The sequence below is a fragment of the Stegostoma tigrinum genome, chromosome 20 (assembly GCF_030684315.1).
Source record: "Stegostoma tigrinum isolate sSteTig4 chromosome 20, sSteTig4.hap1, whole genome shotgun sequence".
Classification (NCBI taxonomy): domain Eukaryota; kingdom Metazoa; phylum Chordata; class Chondrichthyes; order Orectolobiformes; family Stegostomatidae; genus Stegostoma; species Stegostoma tigrinum.
In genome coordinates, this window is record NC_081373.1 from 16,875,113 (window position 1) to 16,897,518 (window position 22,406).

The following is a 22,406-nucleotide window of genomic DNA, read 5'->3' on the forward strand; positions in this document are numbered from 1 at the left end:
ATATAATTATATGATACAGGGAGTGAAGTAAATGACTGTGATACATTTTTCAGAATAAAATATGAGCTATATGTATGTAAGCTAAAATGTATGAGCAGTCTTTAACAATGTTATTTTAAAACATGTAGAATTTTAAAAATCATAATGGTGCAATTCTGCATTGAATATTGGTTTATCAACACCAGAAAAGGTTTTAACAGTAATTATGAATTAGAATGACATTAAAAACTTAAAATCCTGGAATTCCCTTTGTTTTAACACAGTGACACTGAAGGAACATTGATGTAGTTCAGAGTCAGGATTATGTGTGACTTGGAGCAGAACTTGCAGGTAAAGATGGATATAGAGTACTTGTTAAAATACTCTGCCTTTTCAGAATTTCCCATTAATTCCCCAGTCTCACCATTCAAGAGATGGATGCTTATATTAGTTCCTCTCCTTTTTCTCTATAGGTGGAAACCTTTACGGAGATTTTTATACTTCTTGCTAGTTTTTTCCTTTACTCAAATTTTTCCCACTTGATTTTTATTATAGATATCCTTTATGTTTTTAAAAACTTTTGTTCATGAGATGTGTGTATCACTGGCTAGGCCAGCATTTAATGCCCATCCCAATCCCAAGTGGAGAACAAGGTGGTGATGATTGCAGTTGCATCTGTGTACCATGTTCCAACACCTTTTGTGACAACTCATGTATTGAAGCAGTACATGTCCACATACAGCAAGACTTAGGCAATATCCAGGCTTGGGATGACAAGTGATAAGTGACATTTGAGCCACACAAGTGCCAGGCAATGATCATCAGTGGTGAATCTAACCGTCGCCACTTTGCTGTTCATTGGCATTACCATCGCTGAATCCCCTGCTATCAACATCCTGGGGACCTACCATTAACCAGAACCTCAACTGGACCAGTTAATAGTCGTGCTGTGGCTATAAGAACAGATCAGAGGTTAGAAATGCTATCATATGTAGTACATTACATGACCCCAGAAAGTCTGTCCATCATCTACAAACACAAGTCAGAAGTATGAGAGTACTAAATAAAAACGGAAAGAAAAACTGTAGATGCTGTAAATCAGGAACAAAAACAGAAGTTGCTGCAAAAGCTGAGCAGGTCTGACAGCATCTGTGAAGAAAAAAATCAGTTAATGTTTCGGGTAGGGTGACCCTTCCTCAGAACAGAAAGGGTTACTGGACCCGAAACGTTAACTCTGATTTTTTTTTCTTCACAGGTGCTGCCAGACCTGCTGAGCTTTTCCAGCAACTTCTGTACCTGTGATAGAGTATTCCTTGCTTGACCTCTGGAGAAGTGCAGCTCCAACAACACTCCTGCCCACTGTTTGACAAATCATCTACAAACATTCAACAAAGTGCACGGCAGAAATTCTCCAAGCTCCTTAAACTGCACTTTCCAAACCCTCATCCACTACTGTCTAGAGGAACAAGGCAGAAGATGGATGGTAACATAACAACCTGTAAGTTCCCCATTTGAGTGCAGCATGGTAGTTCAGTGATTAACACTGCTGCCACAGGGACCCAGGTTCAATTCCAGCCTCAGGAGATTGTCTGTGTTGAGTCTGCACGTTTTTTCTGTGTCTGCATGGGTTTCATCCCATAGTCCAAAGATTGACCATGCTAAATTGCCGGTAGTGTCCAGGCATGTGTAGGTTAGGTCAGTTAGCCATGGGAAATGCAGAGTTACAGGGATAGAGTCAGGCAATGGGTCTGGGTGGAATGCTCTTCGGAGGGTTGGTATGGTCTCATTGGGCCAAATGACCTGCTTCCATACTGTCGGGATTCTGAAATTCTTTCATAAGACATTCACCCTAATGATTTAATGCCATATCAAAATTTCTTCAGTGTCACTGTGTCAAAATCCTGGGCCTCCCTCCCTAATAACATTGTAATCCTGGAATATTGTTTGCAGCTTTGGTTTCCTTATATGAGGAAGGATGTTCTGGCTATAGAAGGAGTGAGTGAAGGTTTATTATAGATTGATACCTGGGATGGCAAGTCTGATGTAAGTAGAGAGAGTCTGGAACTGTTAGGACTGTTTTCTTGAGGAAGGGTACTCAACCTGAAAGATAAACTCTGACTTCTTTCCACAGATGCTAATAGACCAGCTGAGCTTCTCCAACAATTTGTTTTTGTTACAGTTAGAGTTATGTGAGTTTAGAATCAGTGGGGATCTCACAGAAACCTACAAAATCTAACAGGACTACACTCGGTAAACACAGGAAGGATGTTCAAGATGATGGGAGTCCAGAACTAGGAGTCACAGTTTTAGTATTTGGGGGTAGGCCGTTTAGGACAGAGGTCAAGAGAACTTTCACTCAAAAAGTGGTCAGCCTGTGGAATTTTTTAACCACAGAAAAAAAAGGTTGAGGCCAAAACATTGAATATTAGGTGTGAGATAGATATGGTTCATAGAGTGAAAGGGATCAAAGGGGGAGAAAGCAGGAACAGCATATTGGGTTGGATGATCAGCCATGATCCTGTTGAATGGTGGAGCAAGCTTGAAGGACCAAGTGGCCCACTCTTGCTTCTATTTTCTATCTTATACTTGCTTACAGCGAATGGATTGCAGCAATTTAAAAGATATGTGGCACCATCTTTTCAAGGGTAGTTTGGGGTGGGCTAGCAACAGCGACATATGTTGATGAATTTTAGAAAAAATCTTTAGGAGAGATAATTTTGCCTCATCTTTGTCTTAAATGGGCTATCTGTCTTTTTAAACAGCAATCCCTAGTTCTAGATTCTCCCACAAGCGGAAACATTCTCTCCATATCCATCTTGTCAAGGCTTCTCATGTTTCAATCAAGTCACCTCTTATTCTTCTAAACACTTGTAAATTTAAGTGTAGGCCTTGCCTTGTAAGACTACTCACCCATTCCAGCTAGTGAATCTTCTTTAAACTGCTTCCAATGCTGTATAACCTTCCTTAAATAAAGGGGCCAATAATGTACACAGTACTTCAGATGTCATCTGAACAATGCCCTGTGAAAATAAAACATAACCTCCTTGCTTTTGAATTTAAGTCCTCTCATTGTAAACCATACATTTTCTTAGCTTCCATGATTCCTTGCTCTATCTGTATGCTGGTTTTTTGTGATTCATGCACCAGGACACCCAGCTCTGCATCCTCTTACCATTTGGATATGTGTTTTTATGCTTCCTGCCAATATGAATAATTTCAAAGTTCCAATAATATATTTGAATTGTCAGGTCTTTGCCCAATCACTCTAATTACCTATATGTCTTTGGAACCTCATTTAATTCTGCTTCCCATCTATTCTTGTATCGCCAGAAATTTGGCAACCATACATTCTCTATCTTCAACCAAGTCACTTATATAAATTGTAAACATTTGAGTTCCCAGCACCAATCCCTGTGGGACACCATTTGTCAAGTAGTGCTAACCTTGTAAAAGCCTATTTATATAAATATATATATAAAATAACATTTATATAAAAACGGGAGTGGGCTATTTGGCCTCCCGAGTCTGCCCCCTAACTAATGGATGATTTGCCCCATGCCTCAACTCCTTTTCCCTGCCTACTCAGCTCAGATTCCCTGTCCTTTCAAAAGTCTAACTACCTCCTCTCTAAATAATTTCAGTGATCTGGCTCCATAACCCTCTGAGGTAGAGAATTCCAGACATTCAATACCTTTGGCAAGAGGAATTTTTTCCACATCTCTGTTTTAAATGGAGTCTGGCCTTATCCTGTCCCCAGTTCGAGATTCACATATTGTAGATGTTGAGAAGTCATTTTCTCTGTCAAGCCCCCACAGAATTTTAGTCTGAAGAAGAGTCACTGGTCTTGGACATCAACTCTGCTTTCTCTCCATAGATGCTGCCACTCCTGCTGAGTCTCTGCAATTTCTGTTTTGTTTCAGAATTCCAGCATTTGGAGTTCTTTGTTTTATTCTCCTCAGAATCTTGTATGTTTCAATTTGATTACCTTTCATTCTTCTCAATTCTTGTGAATAACGGCCTAACTTGTTCAGCCATTTTTGATAAGTCAATATCTTCATCCCGTGAATCAGACCAATGAATCTCTTTTGAACTGACTCCACTGCTAATATATACTTTGTAAAATACAGGTACAAAACTGTATTCAGTAAACCAGGTGAGGATGGATCAACACCCTGCATGGTTGTAATAAGACATACCTATTTTCAAACTCCAACCCCCTTGCAAAAAAGGCAAGAAATTCTACTTGCCTCTTTAATTATGTGCCGCACCTGCATGCTAACATTTTGTATTTCATGCACATTCATATCTACCCTCTGCTTCCTCATTGGACAGCCAATTTTAATCCATACTAATGTGTAAACTCCAACACCGTGAGTTTTAATTTTCTGAAATAACCTTTGATGTTGCACTTTTTCAAATGCCACTGGAAATGGACACACAGAACGTGAACCAATTCCCCTTTAGCCACATCACATGATACTTCCTCAAACAGCTCCAAAAGACTGGTAAACAATGACTTTCTCCACAGAAAATCAATGTGTAGTACTTAACTGAGGGGCAGTTGGGAAACAAATGTAGTGGAATCAGAATAACAGACATTGAAAGAGATGCAAACAAATGTGTTCTAGCAGAATGTTTCTTCCCAGTGTTTCACCTCACTGGGGTGGTTGGAAAATCAAGCCCCACTATTCCTGGAGATGTCACAAATGTCAAAGATTCTATAAATGCATGTAAAATTCCTTAATCTAACCACTTGATGGGAAGCACACATAAGGTTTCTGTGCTTCACAAAGATTACTATTTATTACAAATAAATAGATTCTGGATACAAATAAACAATTACGAACAATCAACAAATAAATCTGCCAGCCAGAGAAACTGTCATAACCTCCTTACAAAGCTCTCCTTACACAGTTTGTGATACACAGTAGCACCAACAACACAGTTCAATTCCCACGCCAGCTGAGGTTACCATAAAAGACTTTCCTTCTCAACCTCTCCTCTCCCTGAGATGTGGAGACCCTCAGATTAAACCACTATCAGTTATCTCTCTCTATTGACAGAGTTGGTAAAACTATGGTGACTTTAACTTTACTAGTAATCCTTTCCAAATTCCTTCATTTTCAAAACAATCCTTTTCCTATTTCAGTCCACAATCAAGAGTACAGAAATGTTTAATCAATGGTTTTTACACTGGGGTAGATAGGGGCTTTAAAATGTTCCAAGGTCTGGCTGGAAATGTAAAAGAAGGGAGCCTGACCCTCTGTTGAATGCGCAAGAGGTACCTTATTTTCAAATTTAGAAGGTAACAAGGAGAGTTGCCAAATAAATACACTATTGTTGAGAAAACTATTTGGACTAAGAGGAACCTTCACTTCTGCTGGATAAGCAGAATGATTGGTCATCCAAATTTGAGGGAAACCAGGTAGATTCTTAAGTAGTATCAGAGATAATGGGAACTGCAGATGCTGGAGATTCCAAGATAATAAAATGTGAGGCTGGATGAACACGATCCACTTCTACTCAGGAAACTGCCTCTTCCAGATTTAAAAGACTTGCAGGGCAGAGCAGCAGATATTCACTTTACTACTGCAAGTGAATGTCTCAAAAAATTGGGACATACGCAAATCCCAAACTAGGCCTAAAAATTTTGAAAGAAAGAAGGTAATGCCCTTGCTGGATGAACAACAGTTCTGCTAGCCAAAGCTAAATTTCTGACCTTAGAAAGAGAACAGAAATTTCCCAAACAGGCATGCAGATAGTGAAGTCGGTGCATCATCTGGTAGAAGATTCAAAGGCCATTACAGGAACAGATGCAGAGCCATCAGAGAGCAGTAGCACTTGAAAGATTATAGGACAGGTTGGGACCAACACATCCCCAAAGTAACTGAACAGGACAGATGATCTTGAAATCCTACCTCAGATGTGAATGCCACAAGAGAAGTTGTAGTGCAGATAAAACAGAATTAAACAGTGAGGTTCTGCCAGAGGATGTAACATCTGAGAGTAGACAGGAGGGGTCAGTTGAGAAGGAGAAACTGTGGAGTTCCCAGCTGACCTCTAGCTTCCAGGCTGGCACACACCGGAATTGTAAACTCAAAAGACGAGTTAACATTCCTAATCAAAGAGCAGTTGGAAGATTTAAACCGTTTGCTTAGGAATTTTAAAGAATTCCACTGACATCACTGAGATGGGTCCAATAAGAAGAAATCCCACCAATAAATCAAGATCACTATATCAGTACAACCTTGACAAGCAGATTTGTCAAGCAGAGAATTCAGGGCATGACCAACAATTAAATAATTGAGCATTACCTGTGCAGCTGGAGCTCTCCCATTGCACTGTTCCCCAAGCTAGTCAGATCAAAACTATGCCACATTTACCATTGGAATGTGAGTACTGAGATCAGGACAGACTCCTACACAATTATACAGATTAAAAATTACATAGACAAGGTGGCCCATTTGGAACTCAATGAAACCAATCTTTCAACAAAATACCAGCAAGTTCTGGATGTGAGTTTGCTCGCTGAGCTGGAAGGTTCGTTTTCAGACGTTTCGTCACCATTCTAGGTAACGACGAAGCTTCGTCTGAGGCTCACTGATGTTGTTACCTAGAATGGTGATGAAACGTCTGAAAACTAACCTTCCAGCTCAGCGAGCAAACTCACATCCAGAACCTCAACCTGAGCTACAAGTCTTCTCAAAGCTCACTAATACCAGCAAGTCCCAAGACCACGACTGTGAGAGAATTCTGCACTTCATATTACCAAAGAAGGCCTATTCCAAAGTAAGATACCACTCCTTCACTTTAAAATAAATGTCTCAGTAACATTACAGAAATTGACAAACCTGGCAATTGTATGCAGCAACTGTGTATTATCCCTGGATAATCTGATCATTTTACAGCACTAAGAGCAACACAGGTCATGTGAACTGCGGGGTGCCAAGAGCTTTTACATCAACATTTCATGTTATACTGGTGTGCAGAGCATGACACTTCAGAATTCCTAGAAGAGTGTAAAGCTGCCAATTATTGATGAAGTTTGCCCCTCAACCTTGTATCTTGAAAAAAAAATCATCACATCATGGCGAAGAACATAGTTCACATTTAGGACAAGGCATCAGCGAAGATGGTCAGAGTGCAGCAGGGAACAGACATTGCATCTGCATGTTTAACTTTCAAAATTGAATTAGAGAATTAATGTATAATTCTTTACTTTTTTTTTCTGAAGGAAGAGCCTGTTAAAAAAAAACAAAAAAAAGTAATTTATCTTGCTCCAGTATTGGAGCAAAATGACTTCCTTCTGCACTGCAACAATTTTGTGGTCAGAATTTTAAAATCAGGGCATTAACAGACTAGGAGACATAACTTCAGTGAACTCGGGAGTGATGGTAGATGGATTTAATTAGAATTGGTGAATTGATATTTTCTGTTTAATTAGTAATGGTGAACGAACACTTTATCTTTGTTACTCCTGATACTTTGTTGTCACCAGTTTTCTGGTAAACCAATGAAACAATAATAAAATGCAATTCTCCATGTAAACTTTACCATTTCCTGGGCATTTATTCAGCAGAAGGGCTCTTATGAACATATTAATTAGAAGCAATTGCAGGCCAGTCATAGAATTATAGAACTGTACAGCATGGAGATGGACTCTTTAGTCCAACAAGTCCATGCCGACCAGATATCCTAAATTAATTTAGTCTCATTTGACCCATATCCCGTTAAACCCTTCCTGTTCATATACCCATCCAGATGCCTTTTAAATTTTATAATTGTACCAGCCTCCACCACTTCATCTCTCAGCCCATTCCATACATGCACAATCCTCTGCATGAAAAAGTTGCCCCTGAGGTCCCTTATAAATCTTTCCCGTCTCATCTTAAACCTATCCTGACTAGTTTTGGCTCTGCTATCCTGGGGAAAAGACCTCGGTTATTCACACTATCTATGCCCCTCATAATATTATAAGCTTCTATAAGGTCAATGCTCAGCCTCCAACACTCCAGAGAAAATAGCCTCAGCTTATTCAGCCTCTCTGTACAGCTCAAGCCCTCCAACCCTGGCTACATCCTTGTTTTTCTGAACCTTTTCAAGTTTCACAACATCCTTCCTTCGGCAAGGAGACCAGCATTGCATGTAGTATTCCAATGGTGGCATAACTAATGTCCTGTTAGGCTGCAACATGACCCCCCAGATCCTACACTCAATGCAATGACCAATGGCAAGCATACCAAATGCCTTCTTCACTATCCAGTCTACCTGCAAATCTACTTCCGAAGAATTATGAACCTGCACTCTAAGGTCTCTTTGTTCAGCAACACTCCCCAGGACCTTACCATTAACTGTAGGAGTCCTGCCATGATTTGCCTTTCCAAAATGCAACATCTCTCATTTATCCAAATTAAACTCCATCTGCCACTCCTCAGCCCATTGGCCCATCTGATCAAAATCCTGTTGTACTCTGATGTAACCTTCTTTGCTGTTCACTACACCACCAAATTTGGTGTCATCTGTACATTTATTAACCATACTTCCTATGTTCATATCCAAATCATTTATATATATGATGATGATAAGCAGTGGACACAGTACTGATCCCTGTGGTGTACCACTGGTCACAGGCCTCCGGTCTGAAAAGCAACCCTCCAACACAACCTCTGTCTCCTATCTTCAAGTCAGTTCTGTCTCCAAATAGCTAATTCTCCCTGTATTCCATGTGATCTAACCTTGCTAACCAGTCTACCTGCAGAGCTTTGTCAAGCGCCTTACTGAAGTCCATATAGATCACGTCTACCACTTGGACTTCATTAATTTTCTTTGCTAATTCTTCAAAATCTCAATTATTTTAGTGAGACACAATTTCCCATGCTCAAAGCCATTTTGACTATCCCTAATCAGTCTTTGCCCTTCCAATTGCATGTAAACCCTGTCCATCAAGATCTCCTCCAACACCTTGCCAGCACTGATGTCTGGCTCACCGGTCTATAGTTCCCTGGCTTTTCATTACCACCTTTCTTAAATAATGGCACCACATTAGCCAACCTCCAGCCTTCCAACACCTCACCTGTGGCTATCAATGAATCAAATATCTCAGCAAGGTAATCACTTTCCTAGCTTCCCATGGAGTTCTAGGGTACGCCTGATTGGGTCTCAGGATTCCTTTAAGACTGAATCACCACTTAATAAGATCATGGTTAATCTGTTATCCGATAGTTGGACCACCGAACTGGAATGAGCTCTAATCTATAACCTTAACATAAAGACACAGATTTTCATGAACACACACACACATATACACAAAATTGCACACAGCAAAATGTCTCGTGCAGTGTCTAACCTATTAACTTTTTTTCCTTTAGCAGCTGCTGCTTATTCTGAAGGGGAAATATCCAACAGTCATAGACTCATTTATTGATAATCTGCTCTGCCTGCTACCAAAGGAGTATTCACTTGAAGATCATTTGGAACAATCTATGGAGAGATAGCAGCACATGACATGTGATGGCAGATGTATTGGGCCGCTCTGGACTTTGGTGATCCAAATCAAACACAATGATCCTGATTAAATTATGAGAGAAAGAAGTCAATTCAAATTGTTGTGAGTCTACATATGAAAGGAAACATGCTCTTTTGATTTTGGAAATTGGTACAAATAAATCACTTACAATTTATGCAAATCTCTCAACTCTGCTCAACTTATCACAATATTATTTTGATTTTCCACTGAATATTTTTGTACCAATGTTGCAGTGTTAACTGATAAAACAGATCATCACTTGTGGAAACCGTTATGAATGACTTTGAGGTTCCCATGTCATGACACTGATTTGCATCACACCAACTGCATTTCATTGATTTTATTGGATTAAAAATGCTATTCCAATAGACTTTAAATATAACAGTAGTATAGAGAAATGAATTGGTCTATGACTAATTATATGGATCCTTGCATGATACACATTAAGTCCTTCAATAATAAATCAAACCCAAGTGATGTAATTGAACACAATAAATATTCACTAAATCAACAACATCTGTTGATTGGATCCAAGCAACAAGAACCAGGCTATGTAAAAATTCCAGTCACTGTATTTTATGTCTTACTTTTCCTCTTTGGTGTATTTGCAAATGGTTCAAGCATTTTGACACTACTGAAGAATGGACGGATGAAAATCAGTGCCATTCGCTTTTACCTCCTCAGTCTGGCACTGGCTGATCTGCTGCTCCTATTGACCATACCTGTGACTGTGTACAGGTACTATTGGCAGTATTACCCCTGGGTGCTCAGTAACCCTGTCTGCAAACTCTACTTCATGGTCCGACAGATCTACTGTGCTACAACTAGCTGGACTATTATTGCCTTTACAGCTGAGCGTTATATTGCCATTTGCCATCCAATGTGGTCAATCACTAGTCTACGACAATCTCGAATGGTTTATCTATTGGCAGTTATCTGGGTCTTCTCAGCTATCTCAGCTGTACCATTTGCCATTGTTTATGGGCAATCAGCTGCCTGTATTCTGGACTATACTGCCACTTCCCAGGATAAAGCTGTTTTCTATTCCACTGTATGTGAGATGACTGAACAAGAGCCTTTTACCCTCTACAAGACGATGGTCCAAATGAGAAGTATCCTATGCTTCTTAGTTCCACTCACTACAATCATCATTTTTCATTTGTTAATATTTCGACATTTGAGTGTGAATAGTCGGCAGCGGGAAGAGATGGGATTAACCTATCCATGGAGAGGTCAATGTTCAAACCCCTTCACCAGTTCTGGAAATTTGCCTGGAACAGAAAGAAAGGCCCTTCAACTGATGGGTGAGTAAATGTTTTCATTATCATTCTTTGCAATTATTAGGGCAAAGCTCACATGTTATATAATAGGTAAGTCAACCTAATGACAAGGATCAGCTGGGACTAGTTGGGATATAGGTGGCAAAAATCAAGATAATGTGTTGCATTCTGAATGGCAGGATGTGAGAAACTGGATTTGTACTCAGGACCTCCTTTTTACACTTTATCAAATTAAAATAGGGATGGCCTGTGTAAACGTTGGCCTTACAGGGGGCACGCACATCTCAACAATGAATTAAATAAATCCATACTTTTATCAATTATTTATATGAAACAATGAAATTATATATAAACCTTGCAGTTCAGAGACATAGTAAATTATGTAGATTGGTCTGCAGCTGAAGCGAGAAAGTGAATTAGGGAGTTAACAACATTTAATTAGGTCACTGAACCTCAGGAAAGATATGTAGACCTTGGAAGGAATACAGATATTCAATATCATAAGGTTGATGTTATGTAATATATGAGATTTGCACAAACATTGCGTGCTCCACAGCAGGCATGTCCAACAGGTACCGTCCAGGCCACTAAGTTGCCTGTTGTGGAGTCCTTCATTAATGCATGGAGCCTTTGGTCAAGTGGCAGGGTGGGTGAGAGTTTGGATGGGTGAGAGACCAAGTAGATGAGTGGTTGAGTAGACAAGAGGCCAAGTGGGTGAATGGCCAAGTGAGACGGTGGCAAGGTGATTGTGTGGCTGAATAGTTAATTTTATTTTCTTTATTCATTCACAGGATGACAGCATCACTGGCTTGACAGCATTTATTGCTCTTCCCTAATGCACATTAGTGAACCAGTTTTTGGGTTTTTCCAACAATCGGCAATGGATTCACAGTCATCGTTAGACTCTTAATTCCAGATACTTATTGAATTCAAATTCCACCAAATTTGAATCTGGAACGTTTTCTGGATCTCTGGGTTAACAGTCCTGTGATAATACCACTAGGCCATTGCCTCACTACTAATTATTTGGCTGGGTGATCATTTGGCTGAGTGAATGACTGGGTGACTGAGTTGCTGAGTAGGTAAGTATTGGCTGAAAGAGTGGCCAGGTGATTGAATGGCCGGGCGAGCAAGTGAGTGGAGAACAGGCCGGGCGAGTGAGTGGCCAGACAAGCGAGTGAGTGGAGAACAGGCCGGGCGAGCGAGGGGCCGGGCGAGCGAGTCAACGGGTGAGTGATTGAGTGTACCCATGAGTGACTAGATGGGTGACTGAGTTGGTGAGTGGTCGAGTGAGTAAATGAACAGTTGGACATAAGATTGAATGGATGAGTGAGTGACTGGCTTAGTTACTGGCTAAAGTAAGTGATTGAATAAGCAAGCAAATCCATCTGTCCACCCCTCCTTGGGACCCAGTCTTTTTCTCTTTCTATCTCTGTTTCGTAACCACGAAGGCTAAAAAAAAATGGTTTTATTAGTTAATCATTAGGCTACTTTTTTTTAAAAATCGCAAAATTTATAAAACTCATTTCACCAATTACTGTGGTCGGACTTGGGCCAACATCCTAAGAGTCTGAGCCTATATGCACAGTGACAATGCCACAACACAATCTGCTGCTGGCACTACTTAATATCTTTATTATCGATTATGCATATAATTAAATAACTCACCTCCTGACTCCTCAAAAACTATCCACTCTTAAGGAGTATGATGGAATGCTCCCCACTTGCTTATCTGAGTGCAGCTCCAGCAATACTCAAGAAGCTTGACATCATCCAGAACAATGCGTTCGCTTAATTGACTCCACATCCACAACATTCACTACCTCCATCATCGACGCTCGATAGCAGCAGTGTATATAAACTCCAAGATGCATTGCAAAAATTCACCAAGGCTCTTTAAACAGCACTTTCCAAAGAAAGTCAAGGGCAGCAGATATATGGGACCACCACCATTTGCAAATCCCTGCAAAGCACCCACTATCTTGACTTGGAAGTATATTGCTGGTCCTTCACTGTCACTGGGTCAAAATCCCAAAAGAATCTCCAAAGTAGCATTGCAATTCAAGAGGGCAGCTTACAACCAAAGCAACTAGGAATGGGCAATAAATCCTGGCCCAGCCAGAGACATCCACATCCTCTGAATGAATATTTTTAAAACTCAATTTATTGTTGTGGACTTCTTTCCCTTTCAAATTCACATTCACAGCTGTGGAGAATTTTATCTTTATTAAAATTTGCTTACTCCATCCCACCCTATCTCAACCAGGGAGAGAAAAACAGAAATTTCTCTCCACCCCATGCAAGATGATTGAACAGCCCTGCTCTGCAGTAATCTGTGATAGAAAGTGTAGACAACAAACAATTGAGTAATACTCATCCAACACCTTTCTTTAAAAGAAAAAGAGATTACATTTCCATAGTCCCTTTCACAACCACTGGCTATCTCACAGTCAGTGCAGCACTTTTGAAGTGTAGTCATTGTTGTATGTAAGAAATACAGTAGCTAATTTGCTTACACCAAGTTCCTTCAAACAGCAAGATAACAATTACAAGGTTGTGTACAAATAATCATTTGGTGGTACATATATAAGTATTGCTGAAAATATGTGTGTGAATTTACACTAACAGTCATTTTAGTATTGTCAGTTGAGCTTGTAGCGTAGTATACTTGAGACTACTTGAAGCTAACATGTTAATACGTAGGGGTCTGCTCTTTGAAGGCAGAAATAACATATTTCACACTGTACCCATTTAAACTCAACAAAATAGTTGAGAGCAACTTGCTAGTTCATTTCACAGGGTCAATCAGACTAATGAGAGATGACCTGTCTGGTTAAAAATTAAACAAAACTTGGCTATTAACTGTAAATCCACATTAGAGAACGCATTCTCTATAATAATGCCTCAATCAATTATAGTTCACTTTCCAACCAATCAGAACTATCCCCCCATTACTATAAATGTTGATTTTCCTCTTAAATTTGTTTTCTTGTGACTCTTCCTGATGAGTGCAAGACAAAATACATGCCTTTCAGCATTTCCCAAGATAGTCTACTTTTAATGACTTTCAGTGAAGGATATAAATCAGCAAGCACACTTGTTATGATCCCAGGTGATATTACTATTGGATAAGAAATATGGCTTGATAGAGGAAATTTTTTGCCATTGATACATTAACACAGGAGGTTGCAAAATTGTTTTTAACTAACAAGTGTATTTCATAAAAAAATTTTAAAATAAAATAAACTTATCTATGTAAATATAATACAGTTTAAAAATTTCAAACACCCAGCAAAAACAATTTTCCATCTATTCCTCAAAACCATCACTTTACAGTTAATCAAAAACTTCCCTCCTTTTCAAAATTTGTAGGTTGACCTGACTGCTTCTTTCCTGTCCTTGTCCTGTGAAACCTTTTTCTTTGGCTCACACAACTGAGATTTTAGTGTTTCGCAGCTATGAGTAACAAATGCTGATTTCTAACCAGTTTTTATAAACTGAAATTTTTACACTATGGTAACTCATGCCCTTAACTGATCAGAACAAACTCCTACTCCTAGATGGCAGATCTGACTCCATTTATTTCTTTTTTGAACTGAATTCAGAAGCTTTTCACAAAAGTAGAAAAGAAAATTGCTCATTCTAGCTTCTCCATAGCTAAAGATTTAATTATTTTTGCTTCTCCACTCATAAAAGCCCAGAATATAAACAAACTTCCTTTAATTATTCAAGAGACCTCTGGTCATCTACTGACTGACATATGCTGGTTTAAAATTACCATTCTGAAAAGACTGACACAGCTAATCATTAAAACCCTTCCACAAAAGTAGACCAACACACATATGCCACTACTTTGAAATTTAAACCCTGTAAGAAATTATATATATGTAAATTATACACCTTTAATCAAGTACTGGAGGTAAGTAATATATACTTATTTTTGAAAAAGAACCTTGAGGTTTTTTTCACATCCACTGAACAGACAGACGCACTTTCAGAATTTTGCATCTCTGACAATACTTTAATCCCTTAGAACAACACAAGAACAGAAGGAAGAAGAAGGAAGAGCAGATTAAACAGCCCATTGAGCTTGGCCTGACCTTCAATATGACCACGTCTGATCTTGGGATTCAATTTAACTTTCCTATCCACTTCCCATATACTTTGTTTCCCTAACCAGGCCAAGATATGTGTATCCCAGCCTTAAATATATTCAAAGATGGAGAACTCACAATCTTCACTCAGAGTTCCAGAGTTTCACAATTCTTTGTGTCTAATAATGATTAGTCCTTTATCCTGAGCCTGTGTACTGGAATTAGACTCCCAAGCAGCAGAAACAAAATCTCTCAGTGTTTCTTCCATCAAGATCCTTCAGAATCTTGTACGTTGCAGTGAGAATGCCTCTCATTCTTCTAAACTCCAGAGAATATGCCTAATTTACTCAGCATCTCATCACAGGACAATCTTCACATTTCAGGGATTAATTTAACGAACCTTTGCTGTACCACCTTCAATGAGAGTATATCTTTACTTAACAGTACTCTACATGTGCTTTGAGAAGTTAGTAACAGTGCACATCAACTCCAGGTTCCCAGGTTGTCTTGATCCACTACAATGCATCTACCGTCAAGATAGCTCTGTGGCAGATGCCATCTCCCTGGCTCTACACTCATCCCTGTAACATCTGAATATTAAGGATACCTATGTCAGACTGGTACTTATTAACTTTAGCTCTGCCTTCAACACCATAATTCCAACAAAACCCATCTCCAGACTCTGAGACCTAGCACTCTCCACCTTCTCTGCAACTGAATCCTGACCCACAGACCACGATCAGTAAGGATAGATAACACCACCTCCTCCACAATAATCCTTAACAATAGTGCCCTACATGTCTGCTGCTCAGCCCCTTACTATATTCTTTATATAGTCATGACTGTGGCCAAACTCAAATCTGACTCGATGACAATTTTGCAGAAGACACCACCTTAAGTGAGTCAGACCTCAGACAACAAACAGACAGAATACAGGAAGGAGATAGCTTAGTGCATGGTGTGAAGACAACAATTTCTCCCTCAATGTCAGCAAAGCAAAGGAGCTAGTCATTGACTTCAGGAAGTGGATTGAAGGACATGCTCCTGTCTGTATCAATGGTGCTGAGGTACAGGTGTTCGAGCTTCAAGTTTCCAGGAGTTAATATCACCGAAGATCTATCATGGTTCATCCATGTCAACACTAGTCAAGAAAGCAATGCCTCTACTTCCTCAGAAGTAGAGATTCAAAAGAAATTCAGCATGTTCATAATGACTCTTATAAATATTTATAGGATGCTTTCTATGATGCAGCTATCAGGATGCATTGTAGTTTGGTAAGGCAACTGCTGTGCCGAAGATGGCAAGAAATTACAGAGAGTTGTGAATGCAGCCCAGTCCATCAAGAAAACCAGCCTTTCTTCTGCTGACTTCATCTACACTTCACACTGCCTCAAGAAAGTAGCCAACATAATCAAAGACTCTTCCCACCCAGGTTATATTCTCTTCCACCCTCTTCCATTGGGCAGAGGATACAAAAGTTTGAAAACAAGTACCAACAGACTGAAGAACAGCTTCTTTCCCACTGTTACCAGATTTATAAATGGACCCCTCATATATGACAGTTGATCTTTCTCTGTGGCTGTAACACTATATTCTGAATTCTGTTCTATCATCCTTCTGTACTTATGTAAGGTATGTTTTTCCTGGGTAGCATGCAATACAATCGTTTTCAGTGTGTCTCAGTGCATGTGACAATATTAAATCAAATTAAATGAAATGTGGTGCATGTACACAACTGTAGAAATACTTCTTTATACTGGTACTCTATTCACCTTGCAACCAGTACAACATATCATTTGCTTTCTTAATTTCGTGCAAACTTTGTATTCCTTGCACAAGCACACCCAAGTCTGTTTGGACATCAACACTTTGCTTCCTTTAAAAAAACTCCAATTTTCTCATCTTATGGCCAAAGTGAATATTCTCACCCTTATCTACATTACAATTCTTCCACTGTCTTGTTGCCAACTCAAGTACCCTTTTAGAAGGTTAGATTTTAGAATAATTGAATCATCGAGTTCCTTGAGGATGTGACTAGAAAAGTTGATGAGGGTCGAGCTGTGGATGTGGTGTATATGGACTTCAGCAAGGCATTTGATAAGGTTCCCCATGGTAGGCTCAATCAGAAGGTCAGGAGGAATGGGATACAGGGGAACTTAGCTGTCTGGATACAGAATTGGCTGGCCAACAGAAGACAGCGAGTGGTAGTAGAAGGAAAATATTCTGCCTGGAAGTCAGTGGTGAGTGGTGTTTCCACAGGGCTCTGTCCTTGGGCCTCTACTGTTTGTAATTTTTATTAATGACTTGGATGAGGGGATTCAAGGATGGGTCAGCAAGTTTGCAGACGGCACAAAGGTTGGAGGTGTCATTGAGAGTATAGAGGGCTGTTGTAGGCTGCAGCGGGACATTGACAGGATGCAGAGATGGGCTGAGAGGTGGCAGATGGAGTTCAACCTGGATAAATGCAAGGTGATGCATTTTGGAAGGTCGAATTTGAAAGGTGAGTACAGGATTAAGGATGGATTCTTGGCAGTGTGGAGGAACAGAGGGATCTTGGTGTGCAGATACATAGATCCCTTAAAATGGCCACCCAAGTGGACAGGGTTGTTAAGAAAGCATATGGTGTTTTGGCTTTCATTAACAGGGAGATTGAGTTTAAGAGTCGTGAGATCTTGTTGCAGCTCTATAAAATTTTGGTTAGACCGCACTTGGAATACTGCGTCCAGTTCTGGTCACCCTATTATAGGAAAGATGTGGATGCTTTGGAGAGGGTTCAGAGGAGGTTTACCAGGATGCTGCCTGGACTGGAGGGCTTATCTTACGAAGAGAGGTTGACTGAGCTCGGACTCTTTTCATTGGAGAAAAGGAGGAGGAGAGGGGACCTAATTGAGGTATACAAGATAATGAGAGGCATAGATAGAGTTAATAGCCAGAGACTATTTCCCAGGGCAGAAAAGGCTAACACGAGGGGTCATAGTTTTAAGCTGGTTGGAGGAAAGTATAGAGGGGATGTCAGAGGCAGGTTCTTTAGACAGAGAGTTGTGACAGCATGGAATGTGTTGCCAGCAGCAGTTGTGGAAGCAAGGTCATTGGGGACATTTAAGAGACTGCTGGACATGCATATAGTCACAGAAATTTGAGGGTGCATACATGAGGATCAATGGTCGGCACAACATTGTGGGCTGAAGGGCCTGTTCTGTGCTGTACTGTTCTATGTTCTACTACAGTTTGGAATGAGGCCATTTGGTTCATCAAGTCTATACCAATGCTCCAAAGAGCATCCCACCTAGACCCAGCCTTAGCACCTATCTCTTTAGCCTCGTAACCCCACATTTATCGTGGCTCATCCACCAAGCCCGCACATCCCAGGACACTATGGAGCAAGTTAGCATGGCCAATCCACATAAGCTACGCGCCTTTGGGCTGCAGGAGAAAACAAGAGCACTTGGACGAAACGCATGCAGAGAGAGAACATTCAAATTGCACACAGACAGCTGCCTAAAGCCAGAATCAACTTGGAGTTCCAGGATTTTGTCACAGTGACGGTGAAGCAACAGTGATATAGTTCCAAGTCAGGATGGTGTGAGCTTGGAGAGGAATTTGAAGCTGATGGTGTTTCCATGCATCTGCTGACCTTGTTCTCCTTGACCGTCTACGTTTTACTTCTTGTCCATTAACTAATTCTCTACAAATGCCAATATGTTGCTACCAAGTCCATGAGCCTATATCTATTGATATTTTGTGTGTCATCTAATTGAGTGCTTTTTGGAAATCCAGATATAATATATCCACTGGCTGTTCTTTATCAACCTTATTAATTAGATGATCAAAAATGTTGAACCAATTCGTCAGAGGATTTTGTTTTTTTTACATTAATTTGTTCTAAATATACTATACTTTTCCAAGAGTATAGTTCAAACTTCCTTAATAATAGATTTCAGAATTTTCTTGGCAGCTGATTTTAGACAAAAGTCCTGAAGTTCACTGTTTTCTCTCCCCTTTCTTGAAAAATAGCGTATCTTTTCATTCCAAATTCCAGTCTCTTAGGGGTATGCATTGGCAAACCATATCTACTACTTCTTTGATCTCGGCAGCTATTCCCAGAGTACCCTGCATTGAGTTGTCAACCTTGATGTTGGTGCCCAAGTCCTGAAGTGGCATTTGAACCAATAACCTCCTGTATCAGAGTGATACCCAATGACCCATGGCTGAGACCAGGACTAAATGTCTCCACAGATTTCTCTGCACAAATTTATTGTCAAACTAGGGGCTGAATGGATTACTCTTGCTCCTTTGAGCCTAAACAAGATTTATGTAGTAGTATACAACTTGTGATTGTAGGTGGGTGATTATAGCAGCTTGACTGACATGGACATTTGTGGGGAAACAACGTACAAATCTTCTGAAATGGGTCTCCTTAAAATGTTCAGTAACATAATGAAATACTCTCAAATGACTGATCTTTTACAGAGGTATGAGCAGGTCACCAACTGAATTAATTTAAGAATGTTTTAAAAGCTGTTATAACAAGTGCCTGCTTGCTGTTAATTAGATCTCTACTAACAATTGCTGAGGCATTCCTAATTATTGAGGCTACTTTAAAACATAGAAAAAGTATCCACATCAAAGATGCTGCTGGAATACAGATGCAAATTTCTGGCTTTTTAAAATCAGTTACTCCTTTATGAAATGTATTAAATAGGAAAAATATAACTTGTTTGATATGAAAGTATGCTTCTGTAACCCGGCACCATCTCCTGAGTATTTCTATGCAGTTGTCATGGGAAACTAAATGGCTCCATGCAGCATAGGAAGCATGAAGACACATCACAATGCAAAAGTAATGGAAGTGGCATTAGTCAAGCAGCATTAGATCAATGCCACATTGGAAGTGTGATAATGCAGTTGCTGAGGAATAGCTGATTCCTCATCATATGAAATAGCTTGACACCTTTGAAATACGACGGATGAATGTTGTTGAACAGAATACTGATTGTGTCTTTTCTCATTTCAGGAGCTGTTATTATTGCCTTTTTCATTTGTAACTTTCCTGATACTGCTGCCACCCTGATGCACATTTACACAGAAAACTGGACTGCAAGTGTTTACACTATCTACACCTGGCTGAAGTCCTACTTGTCACTGCCATTATGGTATGTGAACAGTGCTCTCGACCCAATCCTTTTCTGTATTTCCTCTTCTTCGTTCCGGACTGCTGGCAAGGAAACCCTTGCACCCTTAATCCCCCAGTTTAATCAGTCACGGAATGGCCACAAGCTGCATGTTTCATGTATTAGCCTTTCCCAGAACTGGGCCAGGAATCAGCTGACAGTGTCCCCACTCACATGCAAGTCCTCATTGACTCTGAATTCCTGCAGTGGAGAACTTCCTGATTCATTTGATGTGCAGCAGAGAAGAGGTCTTGAACTGCTTTCCTTGAGGGGTTTCTTAGAACAGTGTCATCAGCAGACCTCTCAAGGAAATCTCAGACCAATAGAACCTCTTTCTGAGTCTCTGGGATCAGCAGAACCCCTCCGTCTGGAAACTCTCAGGCCAGTAGACTCCCGTCCTTGGGAAATTCTGACCAGTAAAACCTAGAGATATCAGGAGGCTGGCTGATCAGCTCCCTTCTGTGAAAGGTATTTTAGTAATGTAGATATTAGCATTTCTGCCTTATGAAGTGCCTTTCCATGATGAAAAGATCGTTACCTTTTCACTTTGCATTGTGTCTCAAGCCTATAGCTTTATTTCCTTCTCATTCATTTTATATTGGCTCAAATTTTCCATTGGTAGACACTTGTTATTCCAGTGTAGATGGGAGTTGCTCACAGGAACCTTGTGAAATCCCCTTGTAGAACACTTTGAAGGAATTGCCCAGGAAATTGAATTGTAGATTTTGGAGGGTCCCGATGAAATTAAGTAGTTACTCATGAAATCTTAAGTTAATAAATACATATTCTAACTCCTGAGTGATTATTAAATTGACATCATACTTACCTATGTTTAACTACACTAGAACAACAATCCCCTGATCCTGACTGACTGATCCCAAGACCAGACCCAACCTAATTCCCCACCTCCAATTTCTCCCAGCTAATTCGTACACGGCCCTCCCCTACACACCTGGCAACCTATCTACTACCCATGTGTTACTTACATGGCTGTCTACATTTATTCCTCTGCATTCTATCCCTCCCCAGCTGGTACCCTACTGACATGGCACCGTGCACACTATCAATCTGCCATCCTATCCCTGGCACTACCCTCACAGCACTTGAACATCATATTTACCTTATGTACTTGTTGTTTCACAGCACCCGTCAAAGTGACCATCAGGACATTTAAATTTCAGAATATAATAGCTGACTACTGTAAAAAGAGGGTATGATATGCCTTCTTATAACCATTCTATGCCACAATGGAACTGTCAAAATTGAAGTATAGTTCTACATTTCAGAGGAAGCCCTCAGTGGAATCTCCCCTCAGAAACATAGTGTTCCTTCCTGAAGGACCACTGTGGCAACCTGCATGAGATTGGAATTCACTCCTTGAAACGTTCAGCCCATATGTTTGTTATGATTTCCTTAGAGACCAATAACATTGAAAAAAATTTAAATTTCTAAACAACCAAATGAAAGGTTCATATGACATGATTCCAGGCTTTAAGTTTTTTTCTATTATTAATGAACTAAAAGCAATACAGACTAAACACTATGTAATTAATACACAGGAGTGTAGGACTTAGGAGCTGGAATAGGTCATTTGGTCCTTCAAGCCCCCTCTACTATTTGATAACATGACTGATCTGATTTTGATCGCAACTCTACTTTCCTGTCAGCTCTCTTTAACCTTTGACTGCATTGTCTGTTAAATATCCATTTAAACCAGATTTTATTAGTTTAAATTATCTAGCATCTACTGCAAGTTGGGGAGAGAATTCCACAGATTAATGGTCCATTTAGAGAAAAGGGTTCCCATCTCTGTTTTAAAAGTGAGACCTCTTATTCTCATACTGCACTCTCTCTTTCTAGTCTCACCCACAAATGGAAAAATCCTCCTAGAATCCAACCCGTAATATTCAATCAGAATCTTTTCTCTTTCAATAAGATCACGTGTCATTCTGCTAAACTCTGTTTAGAAAGCCTGTACAGCTGCTCTGAAACTTCTATATTACAATTGCCCATTCCCTTTACAATACATGACAACATTCCATTTACTTTTCGAATTGCTTTCAGTACCTGCATACTAATATTTGGTAAGTTCATGTTACAGATTTCTCTTCACCACTGAGTTCTGCAATCTCTGTCTATTAAATAGTATAATGCTTTTCTATTTTCCTTCCAAAGTGGATATGTTCACATTTTCCCACATCATATTTCATCTGCCAATTTCTGACCACTCACTTAACCCATCTCTATCATTTTTACATTCTTCCTCTCCCCTTGACAACTTAGTTTTCTACCTTAATGGAATTCACAAAGTTAAAGAACTATTCATTCAATCCCTTCACCTAAGTGATTGATGTAG

The 22,406-nt window shown here is 39.8% G+C and overlaps 1 protein-coding gene across 1 annotated transcript; it reads left to right on the top strand.

Annotated features, from left to right (window-relative positions):
• The first annotated feature begins 9,914 nt into the window (after nt 1–9,914).
• LOC125462034 (neurotensin receptor type 1-like) lies at nt 9,915–20,477 on the top strand. Its single transcript, XM_048551513.2, has 2 exons — nt 9,915–10,809; nt 19,894–20,477. The coding sequence occupies exons 1-2, from the start codon at nt 9,915–9,917 to the stop codon at nt 20,475–20,477; spliced, it is 1,479 nt and encodes a 492-aa protein (XP_048407470.2).
• Nucleotides 20,478–22,406: the final 1,929 nt, after the last annotated feature.

Bases quoted from the DNA above. Each gene is read 5' to 3' on its own strand.
- LOC125462034 (XM_048551513.2), top strand. From the start codon at position 9,915: ATGACTAATTATATGGATCCTTGCATGATACACATTAAGTCCTTCAAT. The intron at 10,810-19,893 runs GTGAGTAAATGT...TTCTCATTTCAG, and splicing joins AAAGGCCCTTCAACTGATGG to GAGCTGTTATTATTGCCTTT.